The 20,709-nt window shown below is 40.7% G+C and overlaps 1 protein-coding gene across 1 annotated transcript in view; it reads left to right on the top strand.

The window, feature by feature from the left end:
• ITGA4 (integrin subunit alpha 4) overlaps nt 1-20,709 on the top strand; it is a 238,913-nt gene that overhangs the window by 23,342 nt on the left and 194,862 nt on the right. The window contains exon 3 of the mRNA XM_073577489.1: nt 14,094-14,200. Within this exon, the coding sequence (XP_073433590.1) occupies nt 14,094-14,200 (107 nt within the window). The remainder of the gene's footprint in view (nt 1-14,093; nt 14,201-20,709) is intronic.

Below are 20,709 nucleotides of genomic sequence, written 5' to 3' on the forward strand. Positions count from 1 at the left end.
GGAATAGATAGCTCCCAAACATATATTGTCAGTGAGACAAGATGAAAACACAAATGCAGGAAAATAGACTGAGCAAACGATGGGGCCCACACTAACTAGACAGGACAGGAAAGGAAAGAAACTGTCTGCAATCACGCAAAAAACCCTGCAAAAAATGTCCAACACGTCTGATAGAAAAATACTAAAGTTGCACGACTTCGCCCACTATATCAGCACTCTGGTATATTCTGAAAGCAGAGCAAAAAGAGGCCAATCTAATAAGGGACAAAAACAAACTGGCACAAGCAGTAACATATGGATGGAGATTCAGCACAGCCCCAGTCGGAGCTGGCTGACCACACAAAAAAACTGAAACAGACAAAACCAGATCAAATGTGAACAATAGCAAAAGAACACTTAGCTGAGCATGCAGGGACTGAGCTGGAAACTAAGACCTCAGGAGGCAGGAAAAAATCACCAGCAATGATAGAGGGAGTCGGCTTAAATCCAGTCTGAAACCCCAGATCTCAATCGTCCTCCTCATTATCAGGTGGCAAGCCTCTGTTAATCAGATCAACTCCATTACCTCCAGTAACCACCAGAGGGAGCCCAGAAAGAGAACTCGCGACCCCTCTGCCAATATAACCAGCTCCACTACCTTCACTAGTAACCAGAGGTAGGCCAGAAAGCGAATTCACAACACACGCTGATATAGCTTACATACAAAGAATCTACCGTATGTTATCCTTATGGTCTGAACATGTTATAAATCCAGTATGATAAAATTATATATTCTGCTAAAATCTTAGAGGGTTTGTCTCCTTTTAGTTAACTTTTAGGAATGGGGTGCAGTTTTGTGTAAAATGGGAGGGTGAACACAAACTGTGTGGTATTCACCCTCCCATTGTCCATCAGTGAGTCTCTGACGATGCTCCCAGTTTCTGGCATTGGCTGCAGAGTTAATGTCACATCAACAGTGCCACAGCCAATTATTGAGGTCAGTGGCTCTAAGTGGGACATTCCGTCTATGATGGTACAGCCGGTGAGATCACTTATTGGCTGATGCACAGTCAAAGTGATGTCAGCGCTGCAGCCAAAGGATAAGCGGAGGAGACTCGCCAGTGGACCCGAGGAACATAACCAAAAGGGGAAAACCCCTTCAAGTCCAGAGATAATCTTATTTCTAGTAATTTTAAAAGTTCCCTTGTAGAAATGAGAACCTCCAAGTTTAATAATGAATAAGCATGTTTTCCTGAGTTGGCACATTAACATTTTGGAAACATATGTTCCTTAGATTTACATTTTCCATTAAAACAATGTAAACAGTATATTTAAGGAGTGTTCAAGATAATTGGCTGGGGTGTGCCTCCTGGTATGGCTGACAGTTCGGTAAAGTATGGTCCACTCTTTTTTAGGCTTTAGCCACAGCCCTTGGGTACATACACTAAGTTGGTAAATATGGTTACAGAATTAGTGTGGGGAGTGGATGAGAATGCTACATAGGTACGGCACCGGATCGGACTGAAAAATTGCATGCTATGTTTATGAATTGCCTACTCAAAACAAGTCATTGGAACACCATGAAAGTGCAGAGCTTTTTCATTGCGTTCATAGATATAGCACCAGATGAAGGCCTACAGCTAGGCTTGGACTGGCTCATAGGGTAACAGGTGAATCCCCTGGTGGGCCCCTGTGCAGAAGTTTTTCCCCGACCCTCCCTATATATATATATATATATATATTAACTTTTCTCTATTTTAACCTTTTGTGAGGCTACTAGGAAATCAGGTTTCATGCCATTAACTACAGGCTATGATCAGAACACAGGTGTCAGTCTGTATTCTGCTAATGCTAATTCCTAGTCAACAATTAGGAATTTTTAATTTCCATACATTATCTTGGTCTATTGTCAAAATATATAAATCAGATTTTTTTTAAAAAATGAGCCAGTCCTTTAATAGATTTATATTATAGCACTTTAGGAAACTATGCCTTAGAGAAGACGAATCTGTAAAAACCCTTCACTTTTCTAATGTGGTAGTTGGTAAAGTTTTACAAAGAAGTTATTGCTATATCTCTTGGCTTTGCAAGATGATGTCTTTCAAAATTGATGTTTGTCAGTTTTACTGGTATATCTGATCCTTTCATGGTGCCTGAGTAATTTCTGCAAAACTGCATTTCGTTGCTCTTGCCATGACCTCTCTAAATAAATGTAACGGTAATGATATAACACCAGACCATGTAATTTTAGATAATGAAACTCGCTTTGTAAAAGAGTTTCTAAATTATAACATTGTTCCTTTGTTTCGCTAGAGTTACATATAACAATACAGTGAACATGATATGCTTACATGTGCAGGGGGTTGTACGAAAGTTAAAGAGGTTGATAACTTACTGATTGTGGAGGTCCGACTGCTGGAACCCACATTGGTTAGCATACTGGAGAACTTTTATTTTATTTTAATAAAGGAACTGAAGGTAAACAAATCAAATTAACAGACAATGCAAACCTAGGAGGGATAGCTAACACTAGAGAAGACAGAGAAAGAATTCAGAAGGACCTAGATTAACTTGAACAATGGAGAGTGACTAATAGAATGGTATTTAACATGGAGAAATGCAATATTCTACATCTGGGCAAGAAAAACAAAAATTATATCTATAAAATGGGGGGAATAGAACTAAGCAACAGCACATGTGAAAAATTCTTGGATATTCTAATAGATCACAGTCTTCACAGACTGCACCTGAATCAACAGTGTGATGCAGCAGTAAAAAGGCAAACACAGTTCTAGGATGTATTAATCTGTGACATGCGCAGCACTAGTACAGCTCATGTAGCTTCTCTCCCTTTGATGTGGGCTCTGTCACTTTCCCGGCACATGTCAGCTGTTTTGAACAGCCGCGAGTGGAATCGCGATCCACCCGCGGCTATTAACCCATTAAATGCCACTGTCAAACTCTGACATCAGGCCAGAAATCCACCCATCGGTGACCCCCCGTTACATGATTGCGGGTCATTGATAGGTTGGCATGACAACCAGAGGTCTCCTGGAGACCTTTATGGTTGTCACTGCCAGCTTGCTGTGAGCACCGCCCAGTGGTCGGCGCTCACAGCAAGTGAGGGATTCTGCTACATACAGGTGATTTGATCATTGCCTATTTGTAGCAGAGCCAATCGGGTTATGGCAGCTTCTAGTTTCCCATAGAGACTATTGAATCATGCCGAAAGTTAAAAAAATGTTTTTAAACATATAAAAAAAATAAAAAAATATAAACGTTTAAATCACCCCCATTCAAAATAAAATAATAAAAATAACAAACATACACATATTTGGAATCGCCATGTTCAGAATGACCCAATCTATCAATGAAAAAAAAGATTAACCTGAACGCTAAACGGCGTAGTGAGAAAAAAGTCACTGGTGGCGAGGGCATTGCATTAAAATGCAATAATGGGCGATCAAGAAATCGTATCTGCATCAAAACAGTATGAATAAAAATGTCAGTTTAGATGCTACGAGTCTCAGAAAAGGACACAATTTTTTTTTTTACAAACTTTGGATTTTTTTCACACTTAAATAAAAAAGAACCTAGACATGTTTGGTGTCTATGAACTCATAATGACCTGTAGAATCATCATGCTAGGTCAGTTTTGGCATTTGGTGAACATGGTAAGAAAAATTTAAAAAAATAAAGCTGTGGAATTGCACTTTTTTGCAATTTTATCGCACTTGGATTTTTTTTTCCCATTTTTGAGTACACAATATGGTAAAACCAATGGTGTCATTCAAAAGTACAACTTGTCCTGCAAAAAACAAGCCCTCACTTGGCCATATTGACAGAAAAATACAAAAGTTATGGTTCTGGGAAGAAGGGGAGTGAAAAGCAGAAACGCAAAAACAAAAATGGGCTGCGGCACGAAGGGGTTAAAAGAAGCATAGAGTCTAAATAATGTGAAGTAATTATCCCCATCTACTCCTCCTTGATCAGGTCTCATCTGGAATACTGTGTCCAGTTCCTGGCACCACATTTTAAAAAAAGACATTGAAAAACTGGAGTAAGTTCAGAGAAGAGCTGACAGGATGGTGAGCGGACTGCAAAGTATGTCCTATTGGGAACGATTAAAGAATCTGGGCTTATTTAGCTTGCAAGAAAGAAGACTGAGAGAAGACTTGATAGCTGTCTGGAAATATCTGAAGGGCTGCCACAGTGTAGAGGGATCATCCTTATTCTTATTTGCACATGAAAACATTGGAAGCAATGGACTGAACCTGAAAGGGAGAAGATACAGATTAGAAATTAGAGAAAACTTTTTGACAGTGAGGATGATCAATGAGTGGAACAGGCTGGTACGAGAGGTGGTGAGTTCTCCTGCAATGGAAGTCTTCTAAGAGAGGCTGGACAGATATCTGTCTGAGATGGTTTAGTGAATCCTCCATTGAGCAGGGGGTTGGATACGATGACCCTGAAGGTCCCTTCCAACTCCAACATTCTATGATGTGGTGTTTCTATCCCATTTTAAAATGGATTATCCACTTGGATGAAAGGCCTCTGCTCCAGATGTGGAGGCGGTAGGTTATTGCATTTTTCCTGGAGAAATACAGAATTAGAGCATGCATAACTGTAGGGAAGTCTGAGCATTATTGCACCTTTTCATCATTGCCTTTGCTCCTGTTTTTTGTCTAGTTTTGTACCTTATTTTTGTTTGCACCCAATTCATCCTTCTAGCTGTGCCTTTTCTACATCTATTTTATATGTGCTCCAATGTTTTTTTTTTCTTTTGCTTTCTTCTTTGTGGGAGGAATTTAGTGATTGTAGATGCTTTCACCTGTAGGTTTTTCAAAAAGTTGCAAAATTTGCTGCAACTTCACTCTAGTTGCTACTTGGTGCATTTTCTCAGTACTGCAGCATTTTGCTCCGTTTTACAAAATATGTGATTTTTGGCACAAAAAAAAGTTGCTAAAATAGTAAAAATTATTTTTTTTTACTTTGTGCCAAATTCATGAATCGCGGAGAGGATCTGCAAGGAAGAATGGCAGAGGATCCCCAAATCCAGGTGTGAAACACTTGTTGCATCATTCCCAAGAAGACTCATGGCTGTTCTAGCTCAAAAGGGAGCTACTACTCAATACTGAGCAAAGGGTCTGAATACTTATGACCATGTGATATTTCAGTTTTTCATTTTTCCTATATTTGCAAAAATTTCTACATTTCTGTTTTTTAGTCAAGATGGAGAGCATTAATGTACATTAATGTAAATTAATGAGAAAAAATGAACTTTTTATATATATATATATATATATATATATATATATGTATATATATATACACAAAAGAACATAGTAAGCACTATATAACATTTTTGCATACAAAGGAAAGAATAAAACATAACCGTTGTGGACAGCTTGTAAAAAGCCTCGAGATGCAATAAATTACTTCCTGGAAGAATATTTCACATGGTAAATGTCTCTTTGGTAGCAAGATAAGATGACCCTTGCAAGTCACAGGTTTTTCCTGGTAAAGATGTTTCCTGGCTTGTCGCTTTCTCTTTGAAGAACTTTCAAAACATGCAACTGTCATTTGAAGATCATTTTTCACATCTACACTGAAATACTTCATGTTATAAAATGTAGCAACTAAGAAGAAAGGGTCGCTGCGCAGTAAAAAAAAATTCCATATTCCGCCTTAAACAGAATGAAATCTGGAACAGTAATGTAATGTCCACATTGGATTTTGGTGGGTGCCCTAAGGAGGACACATTGCTCATAATTCTCAATATATTGTGCATTAATAAGACATTATACACAATTATTTCAATATTCAATATATTCAATATAAAGATCATGTGCTGCAGCAGTGTGAGGCATTAGAGCAGTGAGGGCATCCATGGGTACTCGCTTATAAGTAGTATTCTTGACTTCCACTTCTTAAATTTGGATTTGTGCATGGTTACATTAACTTGTAGTGACATTTGATTTACATTCTTTATGTATGTGCTGTATATGTGTACTGTACTGCTTATATGCACAGTATGTGTATATATATATATATATATATATATACATTATATATATATGGTATATACATATATATATGTACGGTATATACACACAGGGTGGGCCATTTATATGGATACACCTAAATAAAATAGGAATGGTTGGTGATATCAACTTCCTGTTTGTGGCACATTAGTATGTGGGAGGTGGTGACCATGGTGGCCATTTTGAAGTCAGTCATTTTGGATCCAACCTTATTTTTCCAATGGAAAGAGGGTCATGTGATACATCAAACTTTTTGAGAATTTCACAAGAAAAACAATGGTGTGCTTGGTTTTAACGTAACTTTATTCTTTCATGAGTTATTTACAAGTTTATGACCACTTATAAAATGTGTTCAACGTGCTGCCCATTTTGTTGGATTGTCAATGCAACCCTCTTCTCCCACTCATGACACACTGATAGCAACACCGCAGAAGAAATGCTAGCACAGGCTATCAGTATCCGTTGTTTCAGATGCTGCACATCTCATATCTTAACAGCATAGTCAATTGCCTTCAGATGACCCCAAAGATAAAAGTCAAAGGGGGTCAGATCGGAAGACCTTAGTGCCATTCAACTAGCCCACGACGACCAATCCACTTTCCAGGAAACTGTTCATGTAGGAATGCTCGAACCTGGCACCCATAATGTGGTGGTGAACCATCTTGCTGGAATAACTCAGGGAATGTGCCATCTTCAGTGCATAAAGAGCACAATTTCCGGGAATGTGGATTTGTCATTGTGGGCCAGTTGAATGCAGACATGTGAATCCTTACAGTGCACGCTGTCAGGATTGTCCAATGCCGGTTCTGGGAGCGATTTGCATACTTCCAGAAACATTCAGACTAGACGTATATGACCTCACTCAATTCTCTTCTATTGAGCAAGACCGCATACGTCTAGTCGGCCCATGACTGCAGGTATGCAAATCACATAGTTGCGATCATGTGCTTACTCACTTCTAGCGCTAGCACCGGAGAATCCTTACAGCATGTACAGTGTGCTATGTGAGGGTTAAAAGTCTGCATTCACATGAAGTAACTTCAGAATTGAATTATAAGTCTTGAAAACCCCTTCTAAACTTTCTGCACTGGTCTCTGGGCCATCAACTGATTGCAGGTTGTCATCTAACTATAAGTGTTAGGGAATTACTATTCACGCTATTTTCTAATACTGGGCTGGACCAATCCCTGGAGTCAGGTAGCTAATACACCCAGAAGATTGCTGTTGGTGACCATACACATTAGATGGTTGTTGGATGAACAATTTTTTGGCTGACAGCTATCTCTCCTAATTTCCACATAACCAGGAGCGCTCACTTGGTCAACAAGCTCCTGTGCTCTCCATGAGAGAGATACCACTACAAACATCTGTTAGTGGCCTATCTCCCCTCAAATAACAGTATCAGACTTTGAGATTTCAACAATCGGATCCTTCTCTTCCCTGATATCGTCTATAAGGTGAGAATCTGAAAAAATCTGAGGCCTCCATACACATTAGGTGGGTGGAAGATCCAGACTATCTCCGAAGACTTATCTATTGTGCATGGGGACTTAACCATTGGGTTGTTAGCCTCTGATTTAACTTCTAACCTATGTTATAAACGACCTTAGATGAGAATTGAAGCTACTGAGATGTTCCATTTGGTTTAAACTTTTTCTGCAAAATATTTATACAGGGCTGGGAAATGAAAAATGTAAAGATAAAGAAACCATACCATGATGTTTTTAGTTTCACTGACGGCTTTTATCTTTACTGAGAATCTTCTTCAGTTGAGTATATAAGGAATAAGTGTAAACCAAGGCCACTAACCAAACCTCAAGCCACTATTTCAACGCTCTTGAAGTTGCCATGGTTGCAAGAAGTCATGTTTTGAAAAACTTTGCGCTGTCATTACCCTTGTGAAAACATCTCAAACATGAAGATTTACTATGTAAAGTGCGAAAAATCGAATTGTAATAGGAATTAGTAACTATTTCATGATCAGGAATGTAGTAGAAGGAGATGGATGGCTTTTCTGTGCTGCTGTCAATATCCCACAAAGGGTAACGGAAAATCAATGAAATAAAAACATTCTCTTATTCTGTGGTGAGGATCTAGGCGTTTCGAGGTACTCCAACCTTGTCCCCAGGAAATAACCACACTTCCTTCATCCTATATACTATATGACATGAGAAAGACTAGGATTGCTGTCTGAAATTTACTAGGTAATAGTTGGAACAATGTGCCCTCTCATGTTTTAATCATGTTATTTTTTACCTCCGCTGGTGGCGCCGGACATCTTTTACTTTTACCATAGGGACTCACATAATTATTATTATTATTCATTTTTATAGCGCCATTTATTCTATGGTGCTTTACATGTGAAAAGGGGCATACAAAGACAAGTACAATAAACATGAGCAATATACGGCACACACAAGTACAAAAAGAGAGAGGACCCTGCCCGCGAGGGCTCACAGTCTATAGGGGATGGGTGATGATACACTAGGAGTGGATAGAGCTGGTTGTGCGGTGGTTCAGTAGACTGAGCATCACTGCAGGTTGTAGGCTTTATGGAAGAGGTGGGTCTTCAGGTTCCTTTTGAAGGTTTCCGTGGTACGCAAAAGTCTGATGTGTTGGGGTAGAGAGCTCCAGAGTATGGGGGAAGGACGGGAGAAGTCTTGTATGTGGTTGCGGGAAGAAGAGATAAGAGAGGAGTAGAGAAGGAGATCTTGAGAGGATCAAAGGTTGCGTGTAGGTAAGTACCGGGAGACCATGTCACAGATATATGGAGGAGACAGGTTGTGGATGGCTTTGTATATGGCTTTGGCGTACATTGTCTCATGCGAGAGAATCAGGCCGATTGTACTGATACTTGGCTCAAACTGTCAGAGTTTGAGCCAAGTGTAATCTGAGTGGGATCCAGGTGTGGTAAAGATGGAGAACTTAATTTCTCCATCTTCTCCATTGTCCCTGTGAGCATACATCGGACTTCACTCAGATGACGTATGAGCACAGTCCAATGTTTCACAAACACCGATAGACCTGTAGGGGTGAGTGGCATCCGATTTGCGAAGTAATTCACAGCATGCTGCAATTGCATTTCCATGTGAAATGGCATGAGAAAAAAGTCGAAGATCTCCACTGCCCCATAGTATAACATTGGTCCAAGTGTTATCTGATAAAACATCAGAAATTTCTTACAATCTAGGCTTTGAAAAGTCTCATTTGTGAGGTTGCACATACAAAAATGACTTTTGGCATGTTCAAGCCATTGTTGCCCCAGCTCTGACAAAGTGGGCCGAGATGGGATGGGACAGGTCAGAACAGGGCAAGCGTGGCGACCCCCAATCATCAAACATATGACAAGAGGCGGTACGCCACAAATCTTACTACAGCAGGGACTGGGAAAAGATTTGTGGCTAGGTGCACATGGCGGCGCACGCCACTACACGCCAAATCTGATTCATTAAGAGGTATGTGCCTCTTAATGAATCAGGAGCATCTGCTCTAAAATGCCTCCTCATCAAGAGAGAATGACCGGGTTTGATGAACCATCCCCCTATTAAATTTATTAAAGCATCTAATGATCATGCGCAAAGATCATTGTGAAGGTTAGAGGAGCAGGGTCAGCAGTGATATCACTTGTTGTGATTGGTGTATAGATATTTTATGTGCGAATCCTGCCTCTGATGATAAGGAAGGAAACTGCTGCAAACTCTTCCTGAGAGGACAGGAAGTAAGTCTAAAAAAATCCCCAGTGGGCAATGTAAAAATTACAAGCATACTAATCTTTTTTTTAAATAAAGATTGTGATTTATAAGAAAAAAAACATTGTCAATTAAAAAAAGTAACAAAAAAACTAATTTAAACAGTAGGTTAATTTCTGATGACACATTCCTTTTAATTGTGACTACTTGTCAAAAAGCGAATTTCATATATAATAATAATTGTTAGTAATTAGTTATAGAGTTTTCTCTCCATCCCTTACTTTTAGTTCACTTTTAATCACTCCTAGATTAGTTGAGGTTTATGGGTCAAGAGGCTATAATGTTTTTGACGACTTAGAGATATGTGAAAACTGAAACCGAATGCGGCTTGTGCAGGAATAAATGGTTTTATTACACAGGGCATCATTTTTCCCTTTCTTTGCAATGAATACATTTATAGAGTGAGCTGAAAGTTTGTGGGATCCTATAAATGGAGGTTCTTCTTAACTGGAGCCAAATACGATTGTGGTTGCTTTTATGTCTGCTATTTTATAATTGCATTGAAGCATGTGGCTTAAATCACATTTTCAATAAATATGACTGCATGAGGTTGCAGAATTAAATTCTTCTGGGGTCGATTTTTCCCGCCTGGGCTGGAAACATGTGCCAAATAGCACAAGAGCACAAACCAACCATGCGGGAGAATAACATATCTTAAAATACAAGGATAGTATTTTACATGTGGCCGTAGATCATACATATATTTGCCTATTGCCCAATCCCTACACACTTCTGCATAGCTTATTATCGGCAGTGATCCACAAGAGTCCAAGTGGTTCCGTACAAATAAATTAAAAAGATCTCTATCCTCTCGATACCTGGATCACAATCATATTATGGTTGGAAATGTTAGTTATTAGGTATATATTAGGTTAGGACATCCATATGCATCATAATGCCATGCTGGATACTTTATAAGAGTAGGTGAAAGTAAAATTTAAACTGATTCCATTGGGTTCCACCATTGGCATATCTAGATTCCTATGGGCCCCAGTGCAAAATTTGGACCTGGGCCTCCTCCAGCACCTTTGTCAGATGCACAAGCACCTGTAATAATGTGTTCCATCCTGTCCCCGTCCCATTTTAATGTTCAATGTCTTGCCCCCCTATCTTGCATTTTTATACTCTGTCCTGATCCCCATCCTGAAATACTGTGCCCCATCCTGGCCCTTTTCTTTAATGACGTCACCCATCCAGTCCCTCATCCTATTATAATGCTCAATATCTCCCCCATCATGTAATAATGGGCCCCAGTGCAAAATTTGGACCGGAGTCTCCTCCAGCATGTTGGTCAGATGTACAAGCTCCTGTAATAATGTCTTCCATCCAGTCTCCCATCCTGTTATAATGTTCAATGTCTTGCCCCCCATTTTATATTAATATACATTGTACTGACCCCTATGCTATAATAATGTCTCCCATCCTGGCCCCATTCTTTAATTAAGTCACCCATCCTGACTTCCATCCTTCAATAATGTCCCTCACCTTGGCTCCTTTCCTTAACAATATTCCGCATGCTGGGCTTTTTCTTTAGTAAAGTTCCCTATTCTGGCCCCTTTTTTAATAATGGCCCCTATCCTGTAACAACATCCCCCATCCTGACCCCAATACTGTAATAACGTCCTCCATCCTGGTGCCCAGAGAAGAGACAAGCTCTGTCTCTAGTTCCTCTTCCCTCCTTCTCTTTCCCTTCTATATAGAATAGAATCTCATCAGTAGCAGCTACCATATAATATCTAGGTAATGGGAGTGAAAGATCAACTCTGTCAGAGAAAAAAGCAGATTGATACGATAAGATATATTACAAAGTGTCTTATTTTCATGTGTACTGCTGATTTGTGAGATAAAAATAATACTTACTCTTTAAAATTACAGTTGCTTAAATAAAGTCAAAGATGGGTTCAGGTTGTCACCTCTCGGAACATATATACTGTGTGTAGATATGCAGTTGGGAAAATAAGTATTTGATACACTGCCGATTTTGCAACTTTTCCCACCTACAAAGAACGGAGATGTCTGTAATTTTTTTCGTAGGTACACTTCACCTGTGAGAGACAGAATCTAAAAATATAATCCAGAAAATCAAATTGTATTGGGGCTTACAATCTAAATTCTCTAGCAGTATGTCTTTATGTCTTTGGAGTATGGGAGGATACTGTAGTACCTGGAGGAAACCCACGCAAACACGGGGAGAACATACAAACTATTTGCAGATGTTGTCCTTGGAGAGATTTGAACCCAGGACCCCAGCGCTGTTTGTTTATTTTTTGGATCAAAATGCCAAAAATGTTTGCAATTGGGTTTCATTAAAAAAATGTGCATTGTTAGCCCATGTGTTCCATTATTGCTGGCTGCAGGATGTTACGCTTTTGCACTCTAGCTGCAGAATGACTTAACTGAGAATCAGTCAGTCCTTTCCTAGGAGAATATCGATGTGTGCAGAATTATTTTACAGCTAAATGAAAAATGTGCATTTTCCCATCACAATTGTTTATTTTCATCTCTGAAAGTGAGAATAATAACCAAACAACCAAAAAAGCACAAAAAAATATTTCTAACATCTAAAAAAAAAATATTGATGGAAAATATAGCCCTCTCTTCTTTGCAAGAATGGCCATAAGCCATCCATCCATGGAGTCTTCAGTTTCTTAATCTGTTGATGATGAACTTTTTGGGCAGCACTAACCACAGCCCCTCAGACATTGATCAGAGAGGTGACTGTTTTCCTTCACTGTAAATCTCCCGCTTAAGAAGGACCCACAAGTTCTCAGTTGGGTTCAGGTCAGGTGAGGAAGGGGCCATGCCATTATTCTTTCATCTTTATGGCCTTTACTGACAGCCAAGCAGTGAAGACTTCCATGCTGCTATGAAGCATTGTCCTGGAAAAACAAATCATGATTTTCTTGAAAGAAGCAAACTTTTTCTTGTACCAATGCTTGAAGAAAGTGTCTTCTAAAAACTGGTAGTAGATTTGGGAGTGGATTTTGAATCGATCTTCAACCTTAAAAAGGTCCAACCAACTAATCTATGATAATAAATACCAGTCTATAGTAGTTCACCACCTCCACTTTGCTGGCATCTGAGTTGAAGTGTAGATTTGTGGCTGCTACTGATCCAGTCATGGACCCATCCATCTGGTCCGTCAACAGTCATTCTCATTTTATCAGTCCAAAAACATTTTAAAAATCTGTCTTCCAATATTTCTTGACCCAGTCTTGACATTTCTACTTCTGCTTCTTGTTCAGTGTTGGTCGGGTTTCAGCCTCCTGACCTGGGCCATGTCTTTGAGCACTGAACACCTTGTACTTCTGGGCTTCCAGGGAGGCTGCAGCTCTGGAATTTGAAAGCACTAGAGGATAATGGGCTCCTGGTTTCTTTATGTCTCAAATCTTTGGCAGTTAGTGTGCATCCTTTTTAATCAATACATTTTTTGCAATTATTTTGATTATTTGCGACAAAACTTTTGATGGTTAATGGTTCTTTGATCGCCCCATAATTTTAGCAATTTCATGAGTGCTGGATTCTTCTGTTAAACTTGTAACAATTTATAGCTTCAGCTACATGGGGGACATAGGAAAGAAAATGTTGAGCTTGGTTGGATGGAGTCTGAGAGCTCCAAGGTGAAATTTGATAGATGATTATGTAATCCTGTAGGTCACTAGAAGGTAGTGACTGGCCTGTCTACACATGACAACATGTGCTGGACCAGGTACAGATTGGGACTGAAATAAAGCCAAGGCATTTGAAGTCACACAGGCCCACGCTGTCCCTGTCCCCAATGACCAGATGGGAATATATTACTAATATTACTCTGGATGGAATAAAGAAAGATTTACTACAAGATCAATATTTTTATTGATACCCATGTCCTGCTGGGGTAAGTGATGGAGCCTGCGACTTTTTACTTCGTCACAACTCTTAGCAGAATGGGTATCTTGAGAACACTGATTCTGTTAACAGCGTAGCAGACAAGGCAGCCCACAACCAGACAGGCCCTTCTGGCATTTGCCAGAATTGCCAAATGGCCAGTCCGGTCCTGTTCTGGACCCATAATGCAGGGTTCAAAATGTATGAATGTCACTGATGTAGGATAATACAAATAACACAGCTAGAATACTGTTGATTAGACAGCATTATATGCCAAAAGTTATTTGCTTGACTGGTACTTTAAAGATGATATTAAGAATAATATTGGAAAGATGATAGAAAAACAATACATTTACCAGAGCAATCTCATATAGTTGTGTGAAACCCAAACAGGTAATAAACCAATGGCCACTTTAGTTATAATTCATATTTTTCCTCTTTATTTTTCTTTTAGGTGAACAAAATGGTAAAAAATGTGGAAAGACGTGTATAGTAGAACAGGATAACCAATGGATGGGGGTCAGCCTCTCAAGACAGCCAACTAAAGATGGAAAGCTCTTGGTTAGTGCAAGTGTTAATTGTGTTGGTAATATTTGAGGATGTTTTCCTCAACTACATGTTTTGCTTCTAACAATATATTTACACATTGCATTGATTTTGTAAAAATCATAGCATAAACTCAACAATACTAAAGCAAGTCAATAAATACTGGGAGGTTTCTGATTCCCAAGTGAAGACTTTTAAATCATAGCTATAATGATGGTGTCTGATCAATACAGTCCTCAAGATCCACTTCCTGAGCTCTACTCTCAGTGTTATTAACAATGCACATTGCAGTGCTAATGCTACAATGGACAGTGACTTGCAAAATTATTTACCCCCATTGACTTTTCAACTATTATATTACATTACATCCTGTGTTTAAATATTTTTGCAATCCAATTTGTGTGTGATGCATCAGAACTAAATAGTCTAGATTGGTGAAGTGAAGTGAGAAAGATATAGGCAAAAATTACATTTATGGGATCATATAACTAAAAATTGGAATGTGCATATGTATTCACCCCTTTTGCAATAAAGCCCATTAAAATTTCTGGTGCAAGCAATTATCTTAATAAGTCACATGCTTAGGCTACAGGAAAGATGTATATCTTTGTACCGTGTTAGCCAGTAGATAGAAAAATATTCAGGATTGAGAGTCCTCAGTGGTTGATACCTTTTAATGGCTAACTGAAAATATGGTAACACATTGCAAGCTTTCGAGACTACTCAGGTCTCTTCATCAGGCTAGACTAATACAAAATCTGAAGAGTCACATATTTATGCACAATACAGCACAGAAAAAATGCAATAGATGAGACAAGTGACATGAAGCAGAAATGATTATGGGAGAGGGAGAAACATAAATATTGGACCAGTTCATAGATAAAGAGTCCGGATGTTTTATTGTCCTCTGATTGGGGTCTCCTAATGTGTTCTGATGCCCCCACAGGGTCTTAGGAGCAAATTCCTTAATTGATGTAAAAAGACATAAATCCATGCGACACATTCATTCCAGCATTGAGAGTGTCAAAGGTCGTCATAAATTTATACTCACAGACTCTTCTCTCTCTCTGAGATGTGGTTACCTTTCAATACCAGTAATTTCATATCCATGGTGTTGTGGTCCATCATACAAAAATGTTTTGCCACAGGTAGATCCATTCTTTTTTCTCTTATTGTGTGACGATGAGCATTCATCCTTGTTCTAAGCTTTTTCCCTGTCTCCCCCACATACAGGCCCCCAGTTGGACATTTAGTACAAATAATTAAATGCTTAGACTAGGTTCACATTAGCGTTTCAGAGCACAACATATCATCTGCATGTGCAAAAGCATGCAAACGCATGTTTACGCAACGTTTTTTATCCGCATCATCTTACACATGATGCAAAAAACCGCTGCGTGTGCATGCGTTTGTATGCATTTATGCATGCGTTTGCGCTGTTTATGCTCATGCGTTCGATATTTCCAATGCTTTTCCAGTAGAGTTTCCTTGACACCAGACACCCAATGGGTGTGTCTCATGGGATTTCTATATATAGACACACTGCACTGATGAAATCCTCGTCTTTTGCGGGGAGAGCTTCATCCTTAATCTTGATTTGTCATTGAAATTGGCTGTTGCCTTTGCTGTGGCATGTGAAGAAGAAAGAAGAAGAGAAAGACGGAGAAGACGTTGTCATCGCTATTGGCAACACCCCATCATTGAAGTCCGAGAGAGCTGTGGAGCCTACCGCTCGTTGTACACAGAACTACGTGAAAACCCTGAGAAGTTTTTCGAGTACACGAGAATGTCAGAACAGAGCTTCCATGACTTGCTGCTACGTGTCCGAGGATCCATCACTAGGCAGGACACACAGCTACGTCGAGAAATTCCTGCTGAGGAACGTCTGTTGGTGACCCTGAGGTACGTAATCTTGAAAAAAGAAACATATGTCATTAATATGATTGTTCTAAATGCTATGTTCTGATTTTTTCCCCCATTTTCTGTTCGGCAGATTCCTGGCTACTGGAGAAACCTTATCATCTCTACATTTTCAATTCCGGATTGGAGTGTCCACGCTTTCTGGGATTGCTGGAGGCACTTGCCGTGCTTTATGTGATGTTCTGCATGAAGAATTCCTCCCCAACCTACAACTGAACTCTTGCTGGAAAGAGCTGCAAAATTCCAGGACATTTGTAATTTTCCAAACTGTTTGGGGGCTGTGGATGGCAAACACATTCAGATTATGAAATCTGCTGGAAGTAGATCGGAGTATTTCAATTACAAAAAATACTTTTTGACTGTTCTCATGGCGATTGCAGATGCTGACTGTCGATTTGTCGCCGTGGACGTTGGCTCATTTGGACTAGGAAATGATTCACAGACTTTCAAAAACTCTAACATGGGCCAACGTTTGTATGGGAATAATTTAAATTTTCCACAGCCACGAACTCTTCCGAACACTGAAGGACCGCCAATACCATTTGTTGTGGTTGGGATGAGGCATTTCAAATGTGTGCCAACCTCATAAAACCGTACTCAAGTCGGGACTTGAATTGCACCAAAAGGACTTACAACTACCTACTAACAAGGGCATGATGAACTGTGGAGTGTGCCTTTGGATTGCTGGTATCTAAATGGCGCATTTTGGGAACAGCCATCAATCTAAAAATTGAGACAATTGATGGGGTTGTGAAAGTGTGTGTTGTTCTGCACAATTATGTCCTGGTGAAAGAGCGACACCAATTAGAACTTGAGTAACCTGTTACTACCACATTGCAGGATTACCAAGGTCACCCTCTAAGGACTACAGTGGAAGTTGCCCAAATGAGGGATAAATTTGCTGCCTACTTTGTTTCGGATATTGGACGTGTGGCATGGCAAGAGGAAATAGTTTAAGCCGCTAATAAGTAAAATGTACCTGTAATGTTTGCTGACTTTAATACTAACACCTTGACTATAACTTTAATACTAAACACCTTGACTGTAACATCCGTAATACTTCACTCAACAATACACCCATGTTTAAATAAAGAGATAAAGAAAACACAGGGATTGTGAAAAAAAAAGAATTTTTATTAGCAAAAATAAATTAAACATTGCTTTTAAAATAAATAAATAAAAAATTTGAGGTTTACTTTCGGGTTCTGCCCGATGGTGTGATATTGTTGACCTGGGGGGTGTCAGGCTGTAATGATTGGCTACGAGTGGTTGGTGAAGGGGTTAAAGGTGAAGTGGCAGTTAAATGGAGGATTGGGTCAGATATATTGGCATTAGATGTAACATTGGGGGAAGGGGACACATTAGGAGTGGAATACAAATTGGAAGGGACTGACACATTGGAAGGGAGAGAACTAGGAGACTTGGAAATGGAGACAAATTGGGAGGACAGGAGACTTGGAAACAGAGACACATTGGGAGGTGAGGGTGGAGGTGGTTGGTAATGTTTCTTGCCAACTTTTCTTTTACTGGCCGCTTTGCTGGTTCTGCGAAGTTTTGTTTTCCCTGTTCCTGGGGTGCTGCACTCGGCTGCGTGGTGGAAGTTGAAGGCTGCATGGCTGCTGCACTTGACTGCATGGTGGAAGTTGAAGTCTGCATGGCTACTGCACTCAACTGCATGGTGTACGTTGAAGGCTGCATGGCTGCTGCACTCAGCTGCACTCCTAATGTCCAGTGGTGTTGGTGGTGAATAGGTCACTTGTGCTGTCATCGGTTGTTGAGCAGACGGATATCCAAGTCCTTGAGATGTTTGGAAAGGTGCTGGAGGATTCTGCCACTGCTGCTGTGCTGGCCCTTGTTGACCTGTAGGAAACAAAGTTTGTGCCTGCTGCTGATATCGGGACTGCTGCAATGCCTGTATCACGTTCAGCTGGAGATCAGGTAGTAGGTTTTCTGAAACGTACAGCTCTATTGATGAAAAAAGTCACGCTGATCTCTGAAGGTCTGCTGCCAGGCGGTCAAGGCATCAGTGGACTTCCTGGAAAAGTGTGTTCACCTGAGTGAACCCACTCTCCAGTCTTTCTAAAATTGCCTTCATCCTATCCCGGAAGATCGAGCCTAAGTGAAGAAACTCAGGCATGACTGGCCTCTCCCAGGCCCTCTGCCACTGATGAGAAGACCCAACAAAACCAGTAGCAGAGGGCTGGGAGAAGGGAAAACCAGATGGGCCAACTGCCTGTTTCCCAGCCTGTGAAGCCTGCCTGGTTGCTCCATCGCTGGTGGATAATTGGGATTGGGCCTGTTCATTGGCTGGTCGATGAGGGGCTGCTCCAACTGAGGACAATCCAGGTTGTGTTGTGCTGCTCCAGGTACTGTGTGGAAAATAAATGAAAAACACTAGTAAAAAAACTATATCTAATATATAAAGCTCAATGTGGGTGTGTATGTATGTGTGTGTGTGTGTGTGTGTGTGTATGTCCGGGATTGGCATCTGCACCGTCGCAGCTACAGCCACAAAATTTGGCACAGTCACACGTCTGGACCCCGAGAGCGTCATAGGCTATGTTGTGAGGCAAAATTTTAACCCTGTGCGTTCCAATTCACCAAACAATTTTGCCCCTATCTACATAATGGGGAAAAAGTGTGTGTATATCAAGCCCCGCCCCTCATTATGATGTCATAATGGTTGCCATGGTGATGATGATGTCATAATGGGTATATGGGCATGGGACTATGGGATGGCGGATATGTATGATGGGTATATGGGCACGGGACTATGGGATGGAGGACATGTATGATGGGTATATGGGCATGGGACTATGAGATGAAGGATGTGTGATGGGTATATGGGCACTCGACTATGGGATGGCGAATATGTATGATGGGTATATGGGCATGGGACTATGGGATGGAGGATATCTATGATGGGTATATGGGCATGGGACTATGGGATGGAGGATGTGTGATGGGTATATGGGCACTCGACTATGGGATGGAGGATATGTATGATGGGTATATGGGCACGGGCCTATGGGATGGTGGATATGTATGATGGGTATATGGGCACGAGACTATGGGATGAAGGATAATTATAATTATTCGGGTTCAAAGTGGTGCTGCTCTAACTCAGAAAATATAAATACCATCATCTACTTTCGTTTCTGAGGCCTGCGGTTGGTCAACGAACGTGAGTATCTTTTGTGTTGTCTTACTATTGTATAAACAACTAGCTGAAGAGCTTGGCGCTGCCCAGGCATAGTAACTAAGCCCGGGCAGTTAGTTACTTCAGCTAGTTGTTTATACAATAGTAAGACAACACAAAAGATACTCACGTTCGTTGACCAACCGCAGGCCTCAGAAACGAAAGTAGATGATGGCACCACTTTGAACCCGAATCTCCTCTCTCATGTCCTTATTGAAGCGATCGTTCACTGAACGCCAATGGACTTTTATTCTCTTCACTGTGAAGGGGTAAAAAAGGAAAACATTAATTGTAAAACAATGCACCTACATTACCAGGTTCACTGCCACATCAGACCACATTGCAATACTTACGAAAATCCTTTCTGGCATGTGGCGTGTCACGGCCCAAATCAGCCAGCAGCGATCTTGCCACTTCTTCCCAGAGTCGTCTAATCAATGCTGAGTCTGAATGATTGCGATCAGGGGGGTCCCACAATGCTGCTTGCTCTTGCACAGATTGAATGATTGGTCGTTATTAGAGTTGAGCGATACCGTCCGATACTTCAAAGTATCGTATCGGATGGTATCGGCCGATCTTTAAAAAAAGTATCGGTATCGCCGATTCCGATACCGGAAGTCCCATTCAAGTCTATGGGACTTCCGGTATCGGAATAAGAAAAACCCTTTCCTGCCCTTGTACAGCCTCTCTGGGGTCTGTATGGGCCTTTCGGGGGGCTGTGCCGGCCTGCCAGGGGGGCTGTGCAGGCTCCGGTGGTCTGTGCCGGCCTGCCGGGGGGCTGTGCCGGCCTGCCGGGGGGCTGTGCAGGCTCCGGGGGGCTGTGCCGGCCTGCCGGGGGGCTGTGCAGGCTCCGGGGGGCTGTGCCGGCCTGCCGGGGGGCTGTGCAGGCTCCGGGGGGCTGTGCCGGCCTGCCGGTGGTCTGTGCAGGCATCGTCCGATGGGACTACAAGTCCCATCGGGCGATGCCTGCTACCATGACAGTGATTGACACATTAGCCAATGATGGGACAGTAGTAGTCCCATCATCCGGCTAATGTGTTAAATGTAAAAAAAAAAAAAAAAAAAAATTACATGCTACATACATACAACATGCATACTACATACATGCTACATTCATACTACATACTACATACATGCTACATTCATACTACATAAATACTACATGCAACATACATACTACATATATACTACATGCATGCTACATACATACTGCATGCTACATACATACCACATATATACTACATACATACTACATGCATGCTACATGCTACATACATAACACATATATACTACATGCATGCTACATACATACTACATGCTACATACTACATATATACTACATGCATGCTACATACATACTACATGCTACATACTACATATATACTACATGCATGCTACATACATA

The sequence above is a fragment of the Dendrobates tinctorius genome, unplaced genomic scaffold, assembly GCF_039654945.1.
Source record: "Dendrobates tinctorius isolate UK_male_01 unplaced genomic scaffold, ASM3965494v1 ptg000056l, whole genome shotgun sequence".
Taxonomy (NCBI): domain Eukaryota; kingdom Metazoa; phylum Chordata; class Amphibia; order Anura; family Dendrobatidae; genus Dendrobates; species Dendrobates tinctorius.